At 41.4% G+C, this 19,053-nt stretch overlaps 4 protein-coding genes across 5 annotated transcripts; 2 read left to right on the top strand and 2 right to left on the bottom strand.

Annotated features, from left to right (window-relative positions):
- Positions 1-1,337: 1,337 nt before the first annotated feature.
- On the bottom strand, positions 1,338-5,335 carry LOC102708268 (putative SWI/SNF-related matrix-associated actin-dependent regulator of chromatin subfamily A member 3-like 1). Its single transcript, XM_015839263.2, has 3 exons — positions 3,986-5,335; positions 3,496-3,808; positions 1,338-2,442 (listed from the first exon to the last, which is right to left on the bottom strand). The coding sequence occupies exons 1-3, from the start codon at positions 5,333-5,335 to the stop codon at positions 1,631-1,633; spliced, it is 2,475 nt and encodes an 824-aa protein (XP_015694749.2). The 3' UTR covers positions 1,338-1,630.
- Positions 5,336-6,882: 1,547 nt separating this feature from the next.
- On the bottom strand, positions 6,883-9,514 carry LOC102707987 (trafficking protein particle complex subunit 3). Its single transcript, XM_006658825.2, has 5 exons — positions 9,388-9,514; positions 9,187-9,284; positions 8,220-8,319; positions 7,634-7,816; positions 6,883-7,318 (listed from the first exon to the last, which is right to left on the bottom strand). The coding sequence occupies exons 1-5, from the start codon at positions 9,445-9,447 to the stop codon at positions 7,196-7,198; spliced, it is 564 nt and encodes a 187-aa protein (XP_006658888.1). The 5' UTR covers positions 9,448-9,514; the 3' UTR covers positions 6,883-7,195.
- A 1,771-nt stretch (positions 9,515-11,285) lies between these two features.
- Positions 11,286-13,414, top strand: LOC102707699 (GDSL esterase/lipase At5g45910-like). Its single transcript, XM_040526279.1, has 3 exons — positions 11,286-11,606; positions 11,726-11,947; positions 12,529-13,414. The coding sequence occupies exons 1-3, from the start codon at positions 11,330-11,332 to the stop codon at positions 13,185-13,187; spliced, it is 1,158 nt and encodes a 385-aa protein (XP_040382213.1). The 5' UTR covers positions 11,286-11,329; the 3' UTR covers positions 13,188-13,414.
- Positions 13,415-14,693: 1,279 nt separating this feature from the next.
- LOC107304516 lies at positions 14,694-18,114 on the top strand. Of its 2 annotated transcripts, none has more exons than XM_015839005.2 (6): positions 14,694-14,905; positions 15,906-15,956; positions 16,032-16,065; positions 17,091-17,131; positions 17,540-17,599; positions 17,682-18,114. In XM_015839005.2, exons 1-6 carry the CDS (start codon positions 14,840-14,842, stop codon positions 17,745-17,747), a joined length of 318 nt encoding a protein of 105 aa, XP_015694491.1. In that variant the 5' UTR covers positions 14,694-14,839; the 3' UTR covers positions 17,748-18,114. The 2 variants fall into 2 exon arrangements, with proteins under 2 accessions (XP_015694491.1, XP_015694490.1); XM_015839004.2 differs by lacking the exon at positions 14,694-14,905 and adding an exon at positions 15,640-15,830 and having other exon boundaries at positions 17,682-18,113.
- Positions 18,115-19,053: the final 939 nt, after the last annotated feature.

Genomic DNA, 19,053 nt, shown 5'->3' with positions numbered 1-19,053 from the left:
TTGGCGCCTTTAGCCACCAACTGAACACACTGGAGTACTCTGTATTATTTGCATTGGCATGTGAATGCAGGGGACCCCATGGCCCTGGCACTGGCACTGGCACGTCTATCTTCTTCTCATCCTCTGATCCTTTACTGTACCGTCCATGTCGTTGATAATACTTTCGTTTGTAATTTGGCGAGCTACAGATAATGCTACTACCTTCGACAAGATATATGTGACACAAAGCATGTATGGTATTAGCACAAGGTTTTAACGTTGCGTTCAATCGTATTTTAGTAGGTTTGTGTCAATAATTGTTCCATCCGTTTTGCAATATAATAACCTAGCACTGGAACGTGACATATACTAGTATTATGACTTGTGTATAGATTTTTAGTAGTGTGATCGCCTTTTTCTAAATCAAAATAAGCACTTCTTTCTAGTAGATTTCAGTATTGATTGATTCGCGTCGTCGTCTCAATTGATCATCATGTTTATATTAAACCTGAGAGATTTGCTCTGATCTAACAAGAAATATCTCGTGTGGTACCAAATCATTTTTTTACCATTGGATATAACTAAGTAGGACGTGCACTGTTACATCCAACGATCAGAAACGATGATTTGGTATCGTAAAATACCGATACCTCGAGATACTTTTATTGTTGAAGTGAAGCAGATCCCTAGACCTAAACCGTTGTTGTTGACGTTGCTTGTGAGGTGACTAGGAGGCAGCGTGCAAGGATATTTGATCCGTCCAATTGGCGCCGGAAAATCGATGTGAACCGCATGCAGCAGGGAGGAGCGACGGTCAGATATTTTAGGATATCTTTTGGGACGGCTTTAGTTTCAGTTTCACCCCTGGAGGCTGGAGCTATAATTAAAGCTAGGGTTGTAGAGAAATGAACTAGTGTTCGAGCTGCCCCACGACTCTACGCTACGGACTACTCGAGTTAAATTTAGGAGCTGGAGCTATTCTAAATAAGCTCTGGGATATTCGCTCGGTTGGGTGGCTCTACCTTGATTCATTCGTGATACATGTACATGTTTTATGTGCATTCAGATTTATTATTCATTTGAAACTAGTAAGAACAAGAATATCCTATAATATGAAGTTAACAAACTGATCACACGTATCGGGAAAGTGTGGTAAAACTTCCCTAGGCTGGCCATGGTGTAGCTAAGAATTTGATAACCTCAATTCAAACAAGTGTATCAATTTTTGTTTTGTCAGGTGGTTGGGCTGGCGCGCGTGATAGAAAAGGCCGCACCTTTCGCCCCAAAAGGCTTCCAGCCCACTTGAGAGACAGAAGCCCACAACGCCGAGCGCGTGCAAGCCCAAGCCCAAGCCCAGAACACCAACGTCATTCATCCATACAGAATTCAACAAATCAACAGAAATCACATCTTTGCACTATCCTCTTCCATCCACCGTTCCACATGCATACATGCATCAACAGTCTTCTAGTTCTACCATGCTAACACTAATCAAGATGGTATGCAAAAAGGGAGAGGGTGCCAGATGCTCTCTATTCTGCCGTGCATGTTCACCACCACAAATGGACAAAATTTACATGCACCTGTAGTTTTTGTGTACTCAAGGATGTAGTGAATGCTAAGGTGCTGTCAGCGAGAGTCACCTATGGTTTCATTTCATGCCCATCATCATCTGGAGCTCCTCAACACGGATCTCCTTGTACTCCTTCCCTCCTTTCTTCCTGCCAAAAGCGCCGCTAATCAGCTCCCTTTTCCTCTCCTGCAGCTCCAGCATCCTCTCTTCGATGCTATCCTTCACAATCAGCCTCACCACCTTCACTTCCTTGGTCTGCCCAATCCGGTGCACCCTGTCCATGGCCTGCTCCTCCACCCCGGGGTTCCACCATGGATCAAAGAGGTACACCGTCGATGCCACAGTCAGGTTCACGCCAGCGCCTGCGGCCTTCAGGCTGGCCAGCAGCACGGTTGGAGTGTCAGGGCCAATGCGTCCGAATTTCTGAATAACTTCTGACCTCTTCTTTGCGCTCATAGAGCCATCGAGTCTTAGTATGTTAAAGCCTGCTGCTTTCAGTGGCCCTTCAAGCAAGATCAGCATCTTCCTGAACTGAGAAAAAACAACTGACTTCGATGAAGGGTCTTCCTTTGCAGCACGCCTCAGTAGTTTCAGCAAGGCTTGCACCTTGGAAGAAAGAGGTCTATCAAGATTGACTGAGGAATCTTCATCAGGATGTTTAACCTCTGGAGCAATAAAGAGGTCTTCTTTACATAGGGAGCGCCGACATATTGGACAGCGGGAACTAGAGCTCTTGAGGATTTTCATGATGCAAGTTTGGCAGTATATGTGTGTGCAGCTTGTTATGATGGTTTTCACAGGTGGAGAGAGGCAAATTGGACATTCGAAGTCATCTCCATCATCAACCAATGAGGCCAGCTTCTTCAGCAGCTCTGGGTTTTTAGACACATCTACAGCAAGCAACATGTTTCACTATAAGTAACTACTGCATGGAATTTTCAACATGCAAGGTATTAGACAGCATTAATTGATAAATGTAAGCAACGTAGGCCAATAAGAACTGAAAGAGGATAAAAAACAGATGATTTCATCAATACTTGTTTTTAGTAACCCAATATTCTGGAAAACATGGTCTGGAAATGGAAATTTTTTACTAATGCTAAATCTTGTCTTCACTTAAAAGGATCCAGAAAAGTGGCAGTAGATCATACCATGCACATGATGATTATTGATTCAAGCAATTCATACCAATAACTTGGGCTTCCAATAATCAATCCTAATAAATCAATCTAAATAGTACAAGAGAGGGGAAAAAATAGAGTCTACTATTTCTGGGAAGAATCCACAATAAGATTTACCAGCCCAGAAATTACCCAAAGAAATATTCTGTATGGAGTGGAGTCAGTACCATACTGCTAATTTTATTATAGAAAAAGGAAAATTTTTAAGAAACGAAGTTTTTATCTGACAAAGTATAGCTATAAACATAAATGGACAAGAGAAAACAATTCAAAGGAACATGCTTTCACTGGCTATGCAGTGATTTCTGCGGCTTACTAAGTTTTTTTTTTAATCTGTAGAAGTATAAACATAAATGGGCTAGAGGAAACAATTCGAAGGAATATGCTTTCACTGGCTATGCAGTGATTCTGCAACTTATACTAAGGTATATTGATACAACCAACAGAGAATATGACAGATATAGCAAGTTTGTAAACTTACGCAGGCAAGTAGCAATCTACCGATGAAATTGGTTATCTCAAATTGACAAACCACCAACACTCTCAGCTTGCTAGTTTGAGACTATTACAGTAAGATGGATCTTTTCCAAGAAAGAAACAAGACGGAAAAAGTACTATTATACAATGCTTCATGTGTGAAAACTCTTTAGCAACAAGATAGTTCAATTTAAACAGCACAGTTTAATTTTCATGAGTATATTATGGCCATATATTATATCATCACAAAATAAAGCAGAATTAGCAATTAGAAAAAGGCCATACCTTCAAGGGAGCTGCCACTGCCAGGCAGCCATGATTTTATGTCTAACGGGCATAGTGCAACATCATTGCAGAGCTGGCGGAGCCTCAGAATAAAATAAAGCACGGTAGAGTAATTACGCAAAATTGAATCCTTGTCACCAAACTCCCGCAGTTTGTTTTTCCCTTCCAATTCCATTTGGTCATAGTACTCACGTTCCTCTGCAGAAAGGTCAATATAACAGGCTAAAACAGTTTTACGCGGAATGCTGACCATGCTTTTGCTTCCACCCTCTGTCTCCTTGGTTCTGCGCAGTGAAATAGCACCTAGGAGGCTCTGGAATAAGCAGGGAAGAGGAATTCAATTATAAGAAATTGAAGATAAGCACTTGACTCTTTCAGATCCTTTCCAACACCATTATAAAAGTACTACCTATGCTTCCTAGTTCATGCCAATTGTGAATTACAAAAAATGAGCTATGTAATGACAAGGGAAACAACTGTCCAAACTTACCTGCAATCGTGCCAACCCAGTTCCATTATTCTTTCTCTCTAAGGGGAGCTGGATCAAACTCTGCCAGTAACTCTTGATTGAGAATGGCTGGAATCTCAAAAATGCCATGAGTGGGTACAGATCAAATGAACTGTTCTGAATCGGTGTCCCTGTGACCACCCACCGCCTCTCTGCGTTCAAAGCAATGACCGCCTTGGTTTGCCGTGCTGCAGAGTTCTTAATCACATGGGCCTCATCCAGAATCACACGGAACCACTCAATATCCTTCACCGGTGAGTTCTCCTGCTCAAATTCTTGCCCCAAGGTGCTGTAGCTGGTAATCACTATGTCATGTTTCAACAGCTCTTTCTTCTCTTTTGTCCGCTCTCCATGGTACAAATACGTCTTCAAGCTACCAACTTTCGTGTGCTCCTCCAGTTGTGTCACCCAAGATGAGAACACTGATGGCGGGCACACCACAAGCGTTGTTCGTGACTCCTCTGCGCCTTCAACCTTCCTCCTCTTCACCCCTCTAGCCTTCTTCCCACCCACATTGCGAGCTTTACTCATTCCAATCAGTGACAACAGCGTGAGAGTCTTCCCTAGCCCCATATCATCAGCGAAAATCCCACCTTTTAATGGCGGCGGTCTCTCATCCGTCTTCTGATTGGTAAGAACATTCTGAAAACCACCATCTTCATCTTCTTCCCAGAACGGTGGTAGGTCGCATGACTCCTCACGGTGCACCAGCCAACCCAATGCCGCCTTCTGGTGGTCGAACAGTTGGGACACCACCACGTCCCCCGGCGCCTCCATTGGATCAACCCGAGATTTCCTCTCCTCTCCCACACGAGAGAACAGCCTATCGACATCCCCCTGAGACTTCTTGGTCTGCTCCTGCACGATGGCGGACTCGGAGAGCGCGAACTCGGGGTGGTCGACGTGGATGAGGTCGAGCCCGGAGGCGGCGAGCGCGGCGGCGGCGAGCGCGGCCGCGGCCGGGCGGGCGAAGAGGTGGACCTGGAAGGGGACCTGGTGCGCGGCGCGGGCGTACCTGGCGGCCGACGCGGGGACGATGCCGTGGGCGGCGGCGAGGTGGCGGCCGTCGAGGAGCGGGGCCAGGACGGCGGCGGTGGCGCGGTCGACGTACCCGGCCTGCACGCCCCGGCTGTTGTCGACGCGGATGGCGTTGGCGTCGTGGGCGTTGAGGGGCTCCCGGACGAGGCCGACGTTCTCGCGGCCGCTGATGGTGTAGCGGCCCCTGTGATGCCGGAGGCCCGCGATCTTGGCGATGATGAAGCCCAGCAAGTATGGCTCCTCGTCGTCGTCGCCAGCCGCGGCGCGGCGGGAGGAGGAGGAGGAGGAGGCCATGGTGGTGGGGGTGAAGGGTTTGGGGGGAGGAGGGGTTTGAATGGCTTGCGGGAGAAGCGGTTTCACTTTTCTGGTTGTGTTTGGGGAATTTTTTACGGCCTCGCCGCCGACTCGCCGACGTTGGTAAAGATTCCGCCGTTCGATCGAATGGCCGTTCTTCGCCGGGGCTCAATTGTCCTGATAAACGGGAGAAAAACCATTTTTGCGTATGAAATATTGGGAGTATTAATTATTTTAAGCTTGAAAACTAAATTAATATAGTTTCTAAAAGAATTTTTAAAATTATTCAGAAAAAAAAAACACATTGTGTAACCGTTCTAAAAGCATCGTTTAGAAAAGGTATTGGGAGTATAAGATATTTTAAACTTAAAACTAAACTAATATTATTTGTAAAGTAACTTTTCTATAAAACTATTTAGAAAAAATTATTGTTTAGCCATTTGGGAAGTTTATGTGCAACAATAAGTGGTTTTTTTTCCTTACCGTTGAATATTGCCTTATAGTGCTATTTTTCTCACTAATCATTTTGTTTAAGTTTCTTTCAGTTACTCTTACTTGCCCTCCTATCATCATAGTTCTATATTTATTGAGAAATACCAAACAACCTAAAAATACTTGCTCCCTCACTCCAAAAAATTATACTCCCCCTGTTTCATATTGTAAGACTTTCTAGCATTGTCTAAATCCATCAATGGATGAATGTATATAATTTATATATATATGTCTAGATTCATTAGCATCTATATGAATCTAGACAAGACTAAAAAGTCTTACATCTGTTTCATATTATAAGACTTTCCAGCATTGTTTAAATCCATCAATGGATGAATGTATATAATTTATATATATGTCTAGATTCATTTATATGCTAATGAATCTAGACAAGACTAGAAAGTCTTACATTATGAAACGGATGAAGTAACGAATTCTAGCATTCTTTTTTTTTCTAAAATATAACTACTTCTACTCCTATATTCTTTTTTCAACTAATCCTTACCTTCCGCACACTAAAGTTTAACACATATTTCCCCCGCACAATAAAATTTCTCTTATAGTTTCTATTCTCACCAAATCAAAACATTCCTCTACTTAATTCCACCAACTTTATTAACATTTGTGAAATTAGTTGTAGAACTTTTATATTCCGGGGTTCAAATTATCGTGACTGTGAATAGCACATGTATGTGATCAGGATGTGCCGCTAGTTTGCGTCTCTTTGAGCACGTGCATTCATGGATGTGTAAATATGGTGTTGCATTTGTAAGTGGCGTGTGTGCATGCTTCTGTCATGTAATCTCATGTTTACCAAACTGACGTGGCATTCCGTGGTTGCATTTTGATTTTCCATAATTACCAATTAATTGAACCACAAACGGCTGTGATTTATTTCACGAGGAGTTTCATAATATTTTTTTTAGGTGCGCATAGCACTGCTCTATTAACAATTATGTGCTAAACGAAGTAATTGATGTGCATGAAAACTGGATGAGAGTATGAGACCATTCGCTAATCACTGTATATCGGGAAGAAGGCAGAAATGCAGATCATGCGTACCTTCAAATAAGGCTAAAAATCCCTCTTATTTCCGGGGCAACATGGCTAGAAATCTCCTGAACATGACAAATGCTCTGATCGAACTTACCAAACAAATTCAAATCAGCAAAACAGAAGCCATGATAGATTTCTACAGTACATTTGCAAGCAAAGTGCAAGTGCAAAATATAATGCACAGCTATCTCATGTACATCCATGTCACCTCGTATTAGAATCAGAGTCACAGAGGAAAGCAAACAGAAATCCGAACGAGCAGACAAGCAACATGTAGGGGTATCATCCCCACGAAGTATCCACGAAATCAAGTTAGTCATCATCCTTGTAGGGGTATTCCTCTGGGACCTGCTTGGTAAGCTTCACTCGCATCTCGTAGGCATCATCCCCACGAAGCATATCACGGACCCATGTAACCTCTGTCTTCATAGACACCTATATGACAATTGCAATTCAATTAGAGCAGCACTTGTATAAAATCTCTTGACTCTTAAACAAGTCTAAAAACATCATGTTCTGATAAAGGAAATTCCATTGTGCTATTAAGGTGAAAAACACCAGGGCATATATCACATGACAGGGCAGGTCGGTTGCTGATGGCACCTTAACAGTCGTCTAGTCATTATGAAATAAATATGGATAACAAGACCATGTGATTTTTGGTACGAAAAAGACTATATCGTGTCATGTATCTACATATCCATTAACATGAAGAGGAAAGGAGAAGCCAGCAAGAGTTGAAATACTAACCATTTCCAGTGCTCCCCTAATAACTCCACTTAGCACATTGCAGTACTGAAGACCTTGGCAGGTATCAGGAAGTTCAACAAAGTCTACAAGAGGATTGTCTTCCAATACAAAGCTGCAGCTTGTACCCTCAGCATCCCAATTGGTTACAGTTGCAGTCACACCCAAGAACATTTTGAATCCGAGCTGTTTTGAAAATGACAAGGTTTTAGACCATAGATTAAAATGGACTATCAATTCTGGGAGATCTGAATAAGGACAAAAAGCTCTGGAAACATGTGATAATGTTGTTGATCGATTATGTTCCTACTCAGTCTAAACCATATGTGTTCTTTTCCTATATATGAAGATGAAAGATAAAAGATTATTTGGTTTTTTGATAGCTATTTAATGGTATAAACAATGAAATTAACTACTATAAAGTTGAAAATCTATTTTAGAAAGGTGAAACAATAAACTTCTATATAGAAACTTTTTTGCAAAAAATGCACCCTTTAGTAGTACAGGAAACGCGTGCGCAAAAGCCAAGGAAGAAGCTGAGAAAAAGCTCAGCAAAAGAATACAAATATAACAAGTTTAACAAAAAGACCTTAGCAATAACATCGGCTGTCTCCTTGAAGTCAACACACCTCGAGACATTTGATTTGGCCAGGAACTCATCAACCAACCGAGTTCCAATGTTGTAGCCCCTGCAAAGTGAAAATAAATATAGCTGTGACTTATTTAGGAAAGAACAAAAGGGCTAAGGCAGAAGGTACTAGTAAAATTTGGAAGATAGCAGCCAACAAGCCATAGTTACTGATTAGCTCTACTAGAGATTCGCCAGATAACCACTTGATAAGTTTATCCAACTTCAAACCATGAAGGTGCTGAATTAAGTTATAAGTTCAAAAATGGAGTAAGAATACATTTGCACATATGATCGCCCTCCATTGGACCATGACACCATGAAGGTGTTGTGAACATACGGTGTAATGAAATGTCATATCAAAATGATCAATCACCATTTTGTTGTAATATGCCAATATGTATAGTCCAATGTTTTCAAATCGGAATTTCAAGTCTAGTCGCCTCAGTGTAGATTAGGATGACTAATCGCAACTAAATGGGCGATTTTCCTACTAATGGTGGTTAGAATCTAGTCACCTTAGTACCAACTAGGGCGGCTAATCATGACTAATCACGATTAGTCGGACGACTTGAAAACATTAAATTCTGAATGCCAATATGTATAGTCTGAGCTAAATTGGAAAATCAGATAAATCCAGGCATGTGGTTTAACTTTTAAATCCCAACTCCCTGTTATACACCTTTGAAACGTTGATAGAATATTGCCACCACAAATAATTCAAACCATTCAGACTACCTAACGCTAGTTAGTTTGCACAAAATTCCAGACGTTTCAAAAATGGATTCTCATACTGAGGTCATCGCAGATGCTTCACTGTGATTTGTGGCTGCAAACAGTGCAAAAATTTTCCGAACGTCTACTCCCAGAACAGGATCACCATCTCAATCCCTAAGCGCGCCCAACCCACACACCAAAAACCACATACATCTGATCGAGCTGCTTGTTGACCTCCTCGACCTCCTCCAGATCCGTGAGCAGCTGCCTCACGATGGCCCCGTACGTGAGCGTGAACAGCTCCGCGTTCTGCAAACAACCAGGCGAGAAGCCAAAAGAAAAAAACGAAGCAGATCAGGGCCAGATCCAGTGGGTTTCCGGCCGGAGCAAAAGGGGCGCGGGGGGATCTTACGACGCGATCGACGCTGGCGAAGAGGGCGTCCCCGGACTTGGGCCCCGTGGCCGGCGGCATCTCCGGGATCGCGCGGCGACGGTGGCGGTGGTGGACTGGTGGTGAGGCGGGTGTGAGAGGGGAGAGATCGGAGAGGAAACCGGCAAAGTCTATAGATCGATGGATCACGTGAGGCCCATGATAGCTGGGCCGTTGAGGTGATGTGGGCTTACGTGTGGTGGCGGCCCATTTTAGTTGGGCCGAAACGGCATTGCCTGCGTGGATGGGCCTCCGCCCTCCAGCACGGAATGTGTTTTATTAATGATGAATGATGAATGATGAACGATAAATTGTTTTTTATAGCTAAATGGTACTATCTCCGTTTGCATTATAATGCAAGATGTTTAAATTTTTTGGTTGTAACGTTTGACCATTTATATTATTCAAAAAATTATGAAAATATCATTTATTTTGCTTGTGGCTTATTTTATCATCAAAAGAAATTTAAGCATGACTTGTCATTTCTATATTTGTACTAAATTTTTGAATAAGATGAATGGTGAAACATCGTAAGAAAAATGTCAAATATCTTATATTATGATAAAGAGTGATTAATATATTACAATCAATCGATCGCATCTCGGAACAGTGATTTCTAAACGCTGTCACACTTCACTCATAAATTAGTTGACAAAATCGATTAATACAATAAGCCACGCGATCCACACGTTCCATTAACAAATCATATCAAGACAGCACGAAACTATTATAGTCATCCGAGGGAATGCTACTGGTGTATCATCTAAATAGTTGTAAAAATAAGTGAGATGGATTAATATATATTACCTCCGTTTCATAATGTAAGATGTTTGATTTTTTATGCTTAAAGTTCTTTTTTTAATAAAGTAAGTCATAAGCAAAATAAATGACATTTACCTATTTTTTTAATAAGACAAATGGTTAAACATTGAAAAAAATCAAATATCTTACGTTATAAAACGGGTGGTGTAATATTACTTCACAAACATAAAAACATATTTATTCTATATAATTTGTGAAAAACAAATTAATTATAATTGGTGCATGAACAAATATCATTATAGATATATGTATACTAGTTTGAGTTTAATTTATTTTTAATTATAAATTTGGAGATTGAATTCAAAATTTTATATTTGTCGGTGATATATTACATGCTCCTTGGTCCCCTGCTCGGAATACATAGCTATCTATAATTATGAATCTAGATGAGGATAGATGGATAAGTAATATTCTTTCCGTTCCATATTATAAGACTTTGTGCTCTTGCTTAAATTTATATGTGTTAATAAATCTATATATCTGAAACATATACACGTATATATGGATGAATCTAATTAAATCCAGAAAATTTTATAATATAGAAAAGAGGGATATATCCTTTATAGAATTATTTTAAAAAAATATCTTATCTAATAGATAATACCAATAAATTAAAGTCTAGACATCAACTCAAGTAATCAGAGTCCATTCCCAAATTCGAATGCTGATTGTTAATTAATCATTTTGGTACTCTTGTTCATGCTGACGTCCCAACTGCCAAATCCTTTTCAGCATTTCTCTACTAGTGATTAGTACCGTATATGAATTGACCAGATAAAATTCATAGCCAATGGAAAATTTAAACAACAGAGAAAGCCAATATTAATCCTATATTCCTATAAAAAACATAAAAAACAATAATGTGAACATCAACCCCGATCTGAGAGTTACAAAAAATGATTCCAGCTTGTCATCGACCCACTCTGATTTTTCCAATGTTACAAAATCATATCCATTCTGTTTTTTTAATGTTACAAAAAATCCCCACGAGAGCCACAATCTAACCAAAACAATATATATATTTGGGAGTAGTATTTATTTTCGCCGAGCTGAGAGAGGTGTGACTCGAGAAGCCATTTTTGCATATCCGAAGTATCTAACCATGGCGGCGCCGTTGGCCTTGCTCGTCGCCGCGGTGGCCATAGTTTTGTCTACCACTGCCACGGCGTCGGCGTCGGCGGCGGCGGCGGCGAACGGCACGGCGACGAGCGGGTGCTACAGCCACCTGTTCACCTTCGGCAACTCGCTGATCGACACCGGCAACTTCATCCACTACTCCACGGCGCCCGGCCCCGTCGCCCTCTCCCCCTACGGCGAGACCTTCTTCCACCGCCCCACCGGCCGCTGGTCCGACGGCCGCCTCATCGTCGACTTCATCGGTACGCGCGCTTAGCTTAGCTAGCTCGCCAATGGCAACGACGACGACCATTTCAAAAGCTCGCCGGCGATGATGACGACGACGCTGATGTGATGCGCGTGCATGGATGGATGGATGCAGTGGAGAGGTTGGGGTTCCCGTACTGGACGCCGTACTTGGCCGGGAAGAGCAAGGAGGACTTCCGGTACGGCGCCAACTTCGCGGTGGCGAGCGGCACGGCGCTGAACCAGCTGCTCTTCAAGAAGCACCACCTCAACGTCGCCTCCATCACGCCCTACTCCCTCGCCGTCCAGCTCGGCTGGTTCAAGAAGGTCCTCGCCATGCTCGCCCCCACTGACCAAGGTTAGTCTAATACTCCTAGTTAATTACTGCTTCACCATCAGAATAATCTCAGGCGACGTGCAGTGATTAACTGACAGGGTTGGTGTTGTTTCGTTTGTTAGTTGTTGTGCATTATTCATGGTGTCATCATGTGATTTTTTCACGTTTTTCGCAAAGAAATTTTATAAATAAACCCATTCAAAAACATTATCAAAGAATGGATCTATTTCTCGGCGTCACGATATAACAGCTCGGTGTGTGGGCCCGAGGTGGGGTTGATTGTAATCTAGTATACGTCAAGGTGGGATTAGCACTGAGTTAGACCAATCAACCCCACTTCGGTGAGTTGTTATACCTCGGCGCCGAGAAACGAGTATATTTTTGGATAATATTTCTGGATAAGTCTATTTGTAAAATTTCTTTGTGAAAATGGTTAGTTTGTAAAAAAAATCAGATGTCATCGTTCCCGTAGCTAGATTGTAAAAAAATTCTGTAAATTTGTCTGAGCTTTTCTGTATTAGCAGCAGTTTGATCGAGTTCGAAAATTTTTGTTTAAAAAATCCGAGATTGTGGCAACGTGATCAAAGCCAGAATGGTTGCAGAGCGGAAGGAGATCATGACGAGGTCGGTGTTCATGGTGGGCGAGTTCGGCGGCAACGACTACGTGCACCCGCTGTTCCAGAACAGGACGGTGGAGTGGGTGCGCCCGCTGGTGCCGCGCGTGGTGCGCTACATCGCCGGCGCCGTCGAGTCCCTCGTCGCGCTCGGCGCCACCACGGTGTACGTCCCGGGCCTCTTCCCGCTCGGCTGCGCGCCGCGCCTCCTCTTCCTCTTCCGCGACAACCCCGCCGGCGACCACGACCCGGCCACGGGGTGCCTCCGCAGCGTCAACGACGGCCTCGTCGCCGTCCACAACGCGCTCCTCCGGCGCCGCCTCGCCGAGCTCCGCACCGCGCACCCCGGCGTCACCATCGCCTACGCCGACTACTACGGCGAGGTGACGGACCTCGTCGCCGCCCCGGCGAGGAACGGCTTCGACGCCGGCTCCGCGCTCACGGCGTGCTGCGCCGGCGGCGGGCCGTACAACGGCAACTTCACCGTCCACTGCACCGACGCCGGCGCGACGAGGTGCGCCGACCCGTCCAGGTACATCAACTGGGACGGCTTGCACATGACCGAGGCGGCGTACAGGATCATGGCGCGCGGCATCCTCGATGGCCCCTTCGCCGACCCGCCGATCATGTCCAGATGCCACAACTAATAGGTGGTTTTAGTGGTATAAATAGACCGGCCCACGAACCTATTTATAGACCAATTAAGTGGGTAGTATATCGGTTGATGGGTCGATCCAATTACACCCTTAGGTGAATCATTGCTCGTTTACACGAACAAATTTTGATTCGCCATCACCTATTTGTTCTGATAACATTTTGTGTTGGTTTTTATGTTGTAATTGTACTGCAGTTAAGTTGGAAAATAAATGAATGAACACCCTTATCTTTTTTTTAATGTTTATAAGCTAAAATTTAAATTTTAAAATTTGATTTTGTGTTTTTATTGCATTTTTTCTATAGAACTTTCGTTTGAATCACCGAATGTATGTAAAAGTTTTATATACAAATTAACCTTTTGGTTGCTAATAAATCATACGTACGGATAAGTATGCACATAAGCAATTTCCATCCGTTATGTGATAAACAAATCAAAAAACAGCTGGAATGAACACCCTGATATGGGCTAAACTCTTGGAACTGAATTTAACTTTAGAACGATGCTGGCGTGATCGGTTGAGCTACGACGAATAAGCCATAGACAAAAAATTGAAGAAATAAAATTGTTACACATATGGTATCCATAATTTAAAAGGGAAGACGGGGTAAATATACTACAATAAGAAACATAAAAAAATCAACTTTAATCTATTTTCAAAATCTCAAGTTTGGCTATGGCGGAAAAGCCAACCAACACTCCACCCCTTTCCCAACTTCCAAACTACTCTCTCGGTTTTATAATACAAGATGTTTGACTTTTTTGTTGTAACATTTGACCATTCGTCTTATTTAAAAAATTATGAAAATATCATTTATTTTGCTTGTGACTTACTTTATCATCAAAAGAACTTTAAGCACAACTTATCATTTTTTATATTTATACTAATTTTTTGAATAGAACGAATGGTCAAATATTACAACAAAAAAGTCAAACATCTTATATTATGAAACGGATTAAAAATTAGTACTTACAAAATAATAATAATTTATTTTTAAAGTTTTCCGGCTAAGAGCATCCCCAACAGCTTATCTAAATCTAATCATCCATATCTTCATTTGGATGATCATCTAAAACAGTTTCATCCTTCGTATCTCTTTGTACTCTACCAAATCGTCTATATATGACATCATCTGTATCTCTTTGAAGAATGGAGAGAGATCATCCAAATATGAAAGTTCTCTCTTCTAATATAAATGACCTTCAAGATGATAGGATGACCTTTCTGTTGGAATTCAATTTGTAGTCTTAATCCTCTATTTTTAGGATAGGTGATGTAATAGATGAGCTGTTGGGATGCTCTAATCCTTAATTAATCATGTGTTAATCTGCCGCTCCATTTTCGAGCACGGCCCACGTGTGATTCGGGCTCTCTCAGGATGGGCCTGGCCCAGTGAACGTAAGAGGTTTATATTGGGCCGAAATCCGTACCGGTTTGGACTTTGGACCCGCTAACACTACACAGCACGCCGCGTGGACGCCGGCTCGTCTCGGTTGGACTCGCCGACGCCGCCCGTCCTCGTCTCCAGCGACTTCCGAGTCTTGGAGCAGCGAATCCGGAGGAGGAGGGGCTCGAATCGAATCGGATCGAAGCGGAGCCTACGAGGGCGGAGCCCGGAGGAGGGGCGGCGCGCGCTGGTCGCCATGGACGAGAAGGAGTTCAGGCGGATGCTCGAGCTATTCCCCGTCGTCCGGTCTCGCGACTACTGCGTAATACCACTGCTTCCCCTTCCTCAGTTCTCCTACCCTACCCTACCCTACCCTCTCCTTTCCAGCGCGTGTAGGGGTGTCGCCGGCGCTCTAGTGGCTCTGGCGCGGGGGTTTGATTCGGGGGGTAGAGGGGTTCCGATTTTAGGGCGCGTGCTGGTTTGGGTAGCTGTTGATTGGTGGGCTTTGGTTTGGTTGATTTGCCCTTGACACTTGAGTGCGTATCATGTTGGGATAATTATTTTTCTGGCCATGGTGATCCGTCGAATTGCGCCATGAGCCTGTTTTTGTGGATAATATTATACTTTGTTGCTGTAGAGGAATGTGGTTAGGTCACAATATTTCAGGGATGATGGTGCACTAGAATTTGAACTGAATGATGTTGTAGTTACAAAAAAAAATGAGGAAAATTATATTGTTTACAAAAGAGAGGGTGCTAGAATGTAGTATAGCGGCAGAATAATGTTTTTTTTTTTAATTTAACGTCCTTGAATCATCATTTTTTTACCCTCCAGAGTGTAAGTATATAATTGGCACCTTTGGATACTCCAGATGCTTCTAGAAGCTCAAGATTATACTAAATCGTTCACATCTCTATATAACTATAAGCTTTAATTGGAGAGCCATGCCATTTATGTGCTAGGCTATTATTAGCCAAATTAAGCTAATTTTAGCCCCTTAAAGTTTGTAGGTTAATATTAGGTATAATTTATGACAGGCTATTCGCACGCCTGTTTGTGTCTCTCTCTTCACAACATTTGCTGTCAGTTGATTTGGAGGGCTATCATTGAGAGAGGATTAGGTGGTAGTGCTCACGTTTATAAGTAGAAAACAGGGTTGAACAGTAATTATGATTGTACAATAGGAAGTTTGAAATGGAAACATCACCGAACAATGCTTCAATGCAAAATGATCTGAAGTAAATATGGTTAGTGCGTGTTTTCCTGTTCGAAAATCTTCTGGTTTGATCATGAGCTGATCCAAACATTTTTCCCAAATGTAGGCTGAATCAGGGACATCAAGCAATGGCACCAGGCAGCAACCACGGGCTCAGGTGTGTGTGATCTAATTAGCTAGGTGCTACCTAGTTTCATTTAGTAATTATTCCTAACGAAGATCTTGCTCACAGGACACAACAGGAGGCAACAAAAATGAGTCAGCTGGTACTTAAGGCTTATCAACAAATATTTGATTACCCTGATTTTGATCTTATCTTACCAATATTTCTACAGAAAACTAAACCTGTAATATGCATTTAACTTTATATTCTTATGCTGGAAATGTCATGGCATCCTCTGACACTATCATGAGAGTTGTAAAGTTTGCTCATCCTGCTTCATCCCTGCTCATGTGAACCCCATGGGAACTTATTCACTTATTTCAATCACTAATTATCCTTATGTCTTTATACTGAGAACCTGCCATAGTATGTTGTATTTTTCCATCACAATCATTCTCCATGGTCAGACATGAACACTTGACTTCCATTTTCATATTAATGATAAACTTGACATGTTGCTGGACAACTACTCATCTGATCACTCTTTATGAATTGAGTATGGCGGGAATTGAATTTCCCCATTTAGGGTTGTCTTGTCCTTGACTTGAACAGCTGAATTTATGTTTTATCAAAACAAATTATTAGGAGTAGATATGGAACCTTGTTTCTTCCTAAAGGCCAAATTGAGCTGCAACAACAGTCTGTATTTTACCAGTACTACATTGTGAACTGGAACTGCTCAAGAGTCGAAACAGATATTGCACAACCTTCAAACTTATGTATGCTTAGGCAATAGGCACATGGTTGTAGAGATTAATGAGGTACTAGTATTACTAAGTGGGAGAAGTCGATAGATGTATTTCTCACTGAACAGTCCTGCAGATTGAAAATCATAGGGTACTGCAGTTTAGAAGCTTATCTTTAACATATTCATGGAGACAAGCAAAAGATGAAGAGTGGAAGAAAATATTGATTTTTTTTTAAAAAAACAATAGACAAAACATCTTCACTAGGCTTTTGTGATTCATATGTAATATGACTTGAGGCAGTTACTTCCTGCATGCGTGAATATTGAATGAGGGGATGGGACTTTGTTGTTGTTGTAGATGTGTTTCTCATATGCTGACCTTCAATAAGGGTTATCAGCTAGAATACCACTAATGATGGATTTTCTTGCATGATTCACAGATCTATTCATGAGAAAATTGAAGATGGCTGCTGAGAAAAAGGTAAGATTTACTTTTTTTCCATTTTGATTTGTATCAGTAAACCACTAACTCAGTACGGAGATGAAAATTTTCAAAGATTTTGCAATATCACGTGCCATTATTAGTTAGTAGACCATTAAGAAAGAGATTAAAGATTCCTTGGATGCAAATATAATTGTAACAGAAGTCTGCTATTTATACGGTTAGCAACCTGGCAACAAATTTTATATATTTTGGCAAATGGGTAGCAAGTTTTTTCCTTGTTTGAAACCTTTGAGCAGTCTACCTAGTACATCTGTAAGCCACAGCCTACAGTCATTTTTAGGCTGTATGGAACATATATTTGGTTAAGAGGGTACAAATAAATGGTGCACCTTGTGTAATCTGCTGCATTTTTCTGCACGTTAACATGTTTTTTTACTGTCTCAGGTCGGAGCTACAAAAGCAGAGCTGTTTTGCAAGACATTTGAAGAAGTCCATAAGAAACTTGTATGGACTTGACTCCCATCTATCACCATAATAACAATGACCACGCAAAACTGCCTTCTCATGATGTTATTCTCTGTGCCAGGTTTACAAAGAGCTGAATATAGATGCTGCTCAAAGATTTCTGAATGCCTATGAGAAAGGATCATGAATTGTAGCCAGATTCTGTTCAAAGATCTGCAGTTGCCAACGGGAGGGATTTTATTGAGGTGCGGCTGCTGGCGCTGTTGAGAATTCTGATTGCTGGTTCTTAGATCCTTCTGCTAATTGTGGCAATACCCTCAATAGACATGGGCTAGCTACATAACTTCATTATGTTACATCCTCCCGAACAGACAACAGTTCCAATCCGCTGACTGTTTTTGTGATTGGTTTTATGTCAGCTTTCCCTCAAAATGGTACACATGCAAAATCCCAGAAAATATTCACTTTGGTTTATGTTCTGCCAAACTTAATCAGAAAAAACCGAGAGGATTGTGAAACAGTAGCTTAAAAAACACGACAAAACCCAGTATCGATCATTTGCTACAAACTGGTTTGGTTTATATTCGTAGTTTTGTGTGTTGGTCCTGGTTGGGGGAGGTTATCATTCTCACTTTCTCAGAATCTCCAGCTCTTCAAATAATCTATATTTTCACTAAAACCAAATTCAAAGAATCAGTCGCTATAGAATCTAAAGCTGGAAAGCCTAAAATCCCTAGCTCTTAAAATAATCCAGATTTAGAACTCTTAAGAATCAATGGGTATATATGGAATCTAAAACTGCCTGACATTTCCAAACTTCCGACAGCCGGTTAGTTATCAGCAGCTTCGCGGCGATTGTTTTGTTTTATCGTAGAAAAGCAAAACAATATATTTATAAATAAAAAATAATTTGTAAATAAAATTTTTATATACATATTCTTAGCGTAAATGTCTGACGCCTTTTTCCCTAAATACCTGACACCGTTGATTTTTTTATGCATTTTTATGCATGTTTGATTATTCGTCTGATTCAAAAATTTTACATGATTATTAATTATTTTTTATATTATTTTATTTATTGTTAATATACTTTATATATAACTTTATATATTTGTAAAAAAAATTAAATAAGATAAATAATCAAACATTTATAAAAAAAAAAATCAATGGTGCCTCTATATAGAGACGGAGGTAGTAAAATATATAGAGACTAAGGTAGTAAAAGACAAAGCCAAAAAATAAAGTGAAAAAACTCAACTAGGGTTAGAATCTCCAGGTCCCGTTATATGCACGTTATTTCGTGATTAGAAGACACCTGCGTGCTTTGCTTGTCATAACATTTGCTACAACAAATTGCATGTGATGCTAATTAACGATTACAACAGCCTGAAGCTTCCAAGATATACCAATCGAGGATCTCCCCAATAAGATGCTTAATCATATTATTAGCAGAGTGAGGGAATCATGATCATATTCGCTAATTGGTATAACGG

The sequence above is a fragment of the Oryza brachyantha genome, chromosome 7 (genome assembly GCF_000231095.2).
Source record: "Oryza brachyantha chromosome 7, ObraRS2, whole genome shotgun sequence".
Classification (NCBI taxonomy): Eukaryota; Viridiplantae; Streptophyta; class Magnoliopsida; order Poales; family Poaceae; genus Oryza; species Oryza brachyantha.
This window is presented reverse-complemented; position numbering and strand designations above follow the sequence as displayed.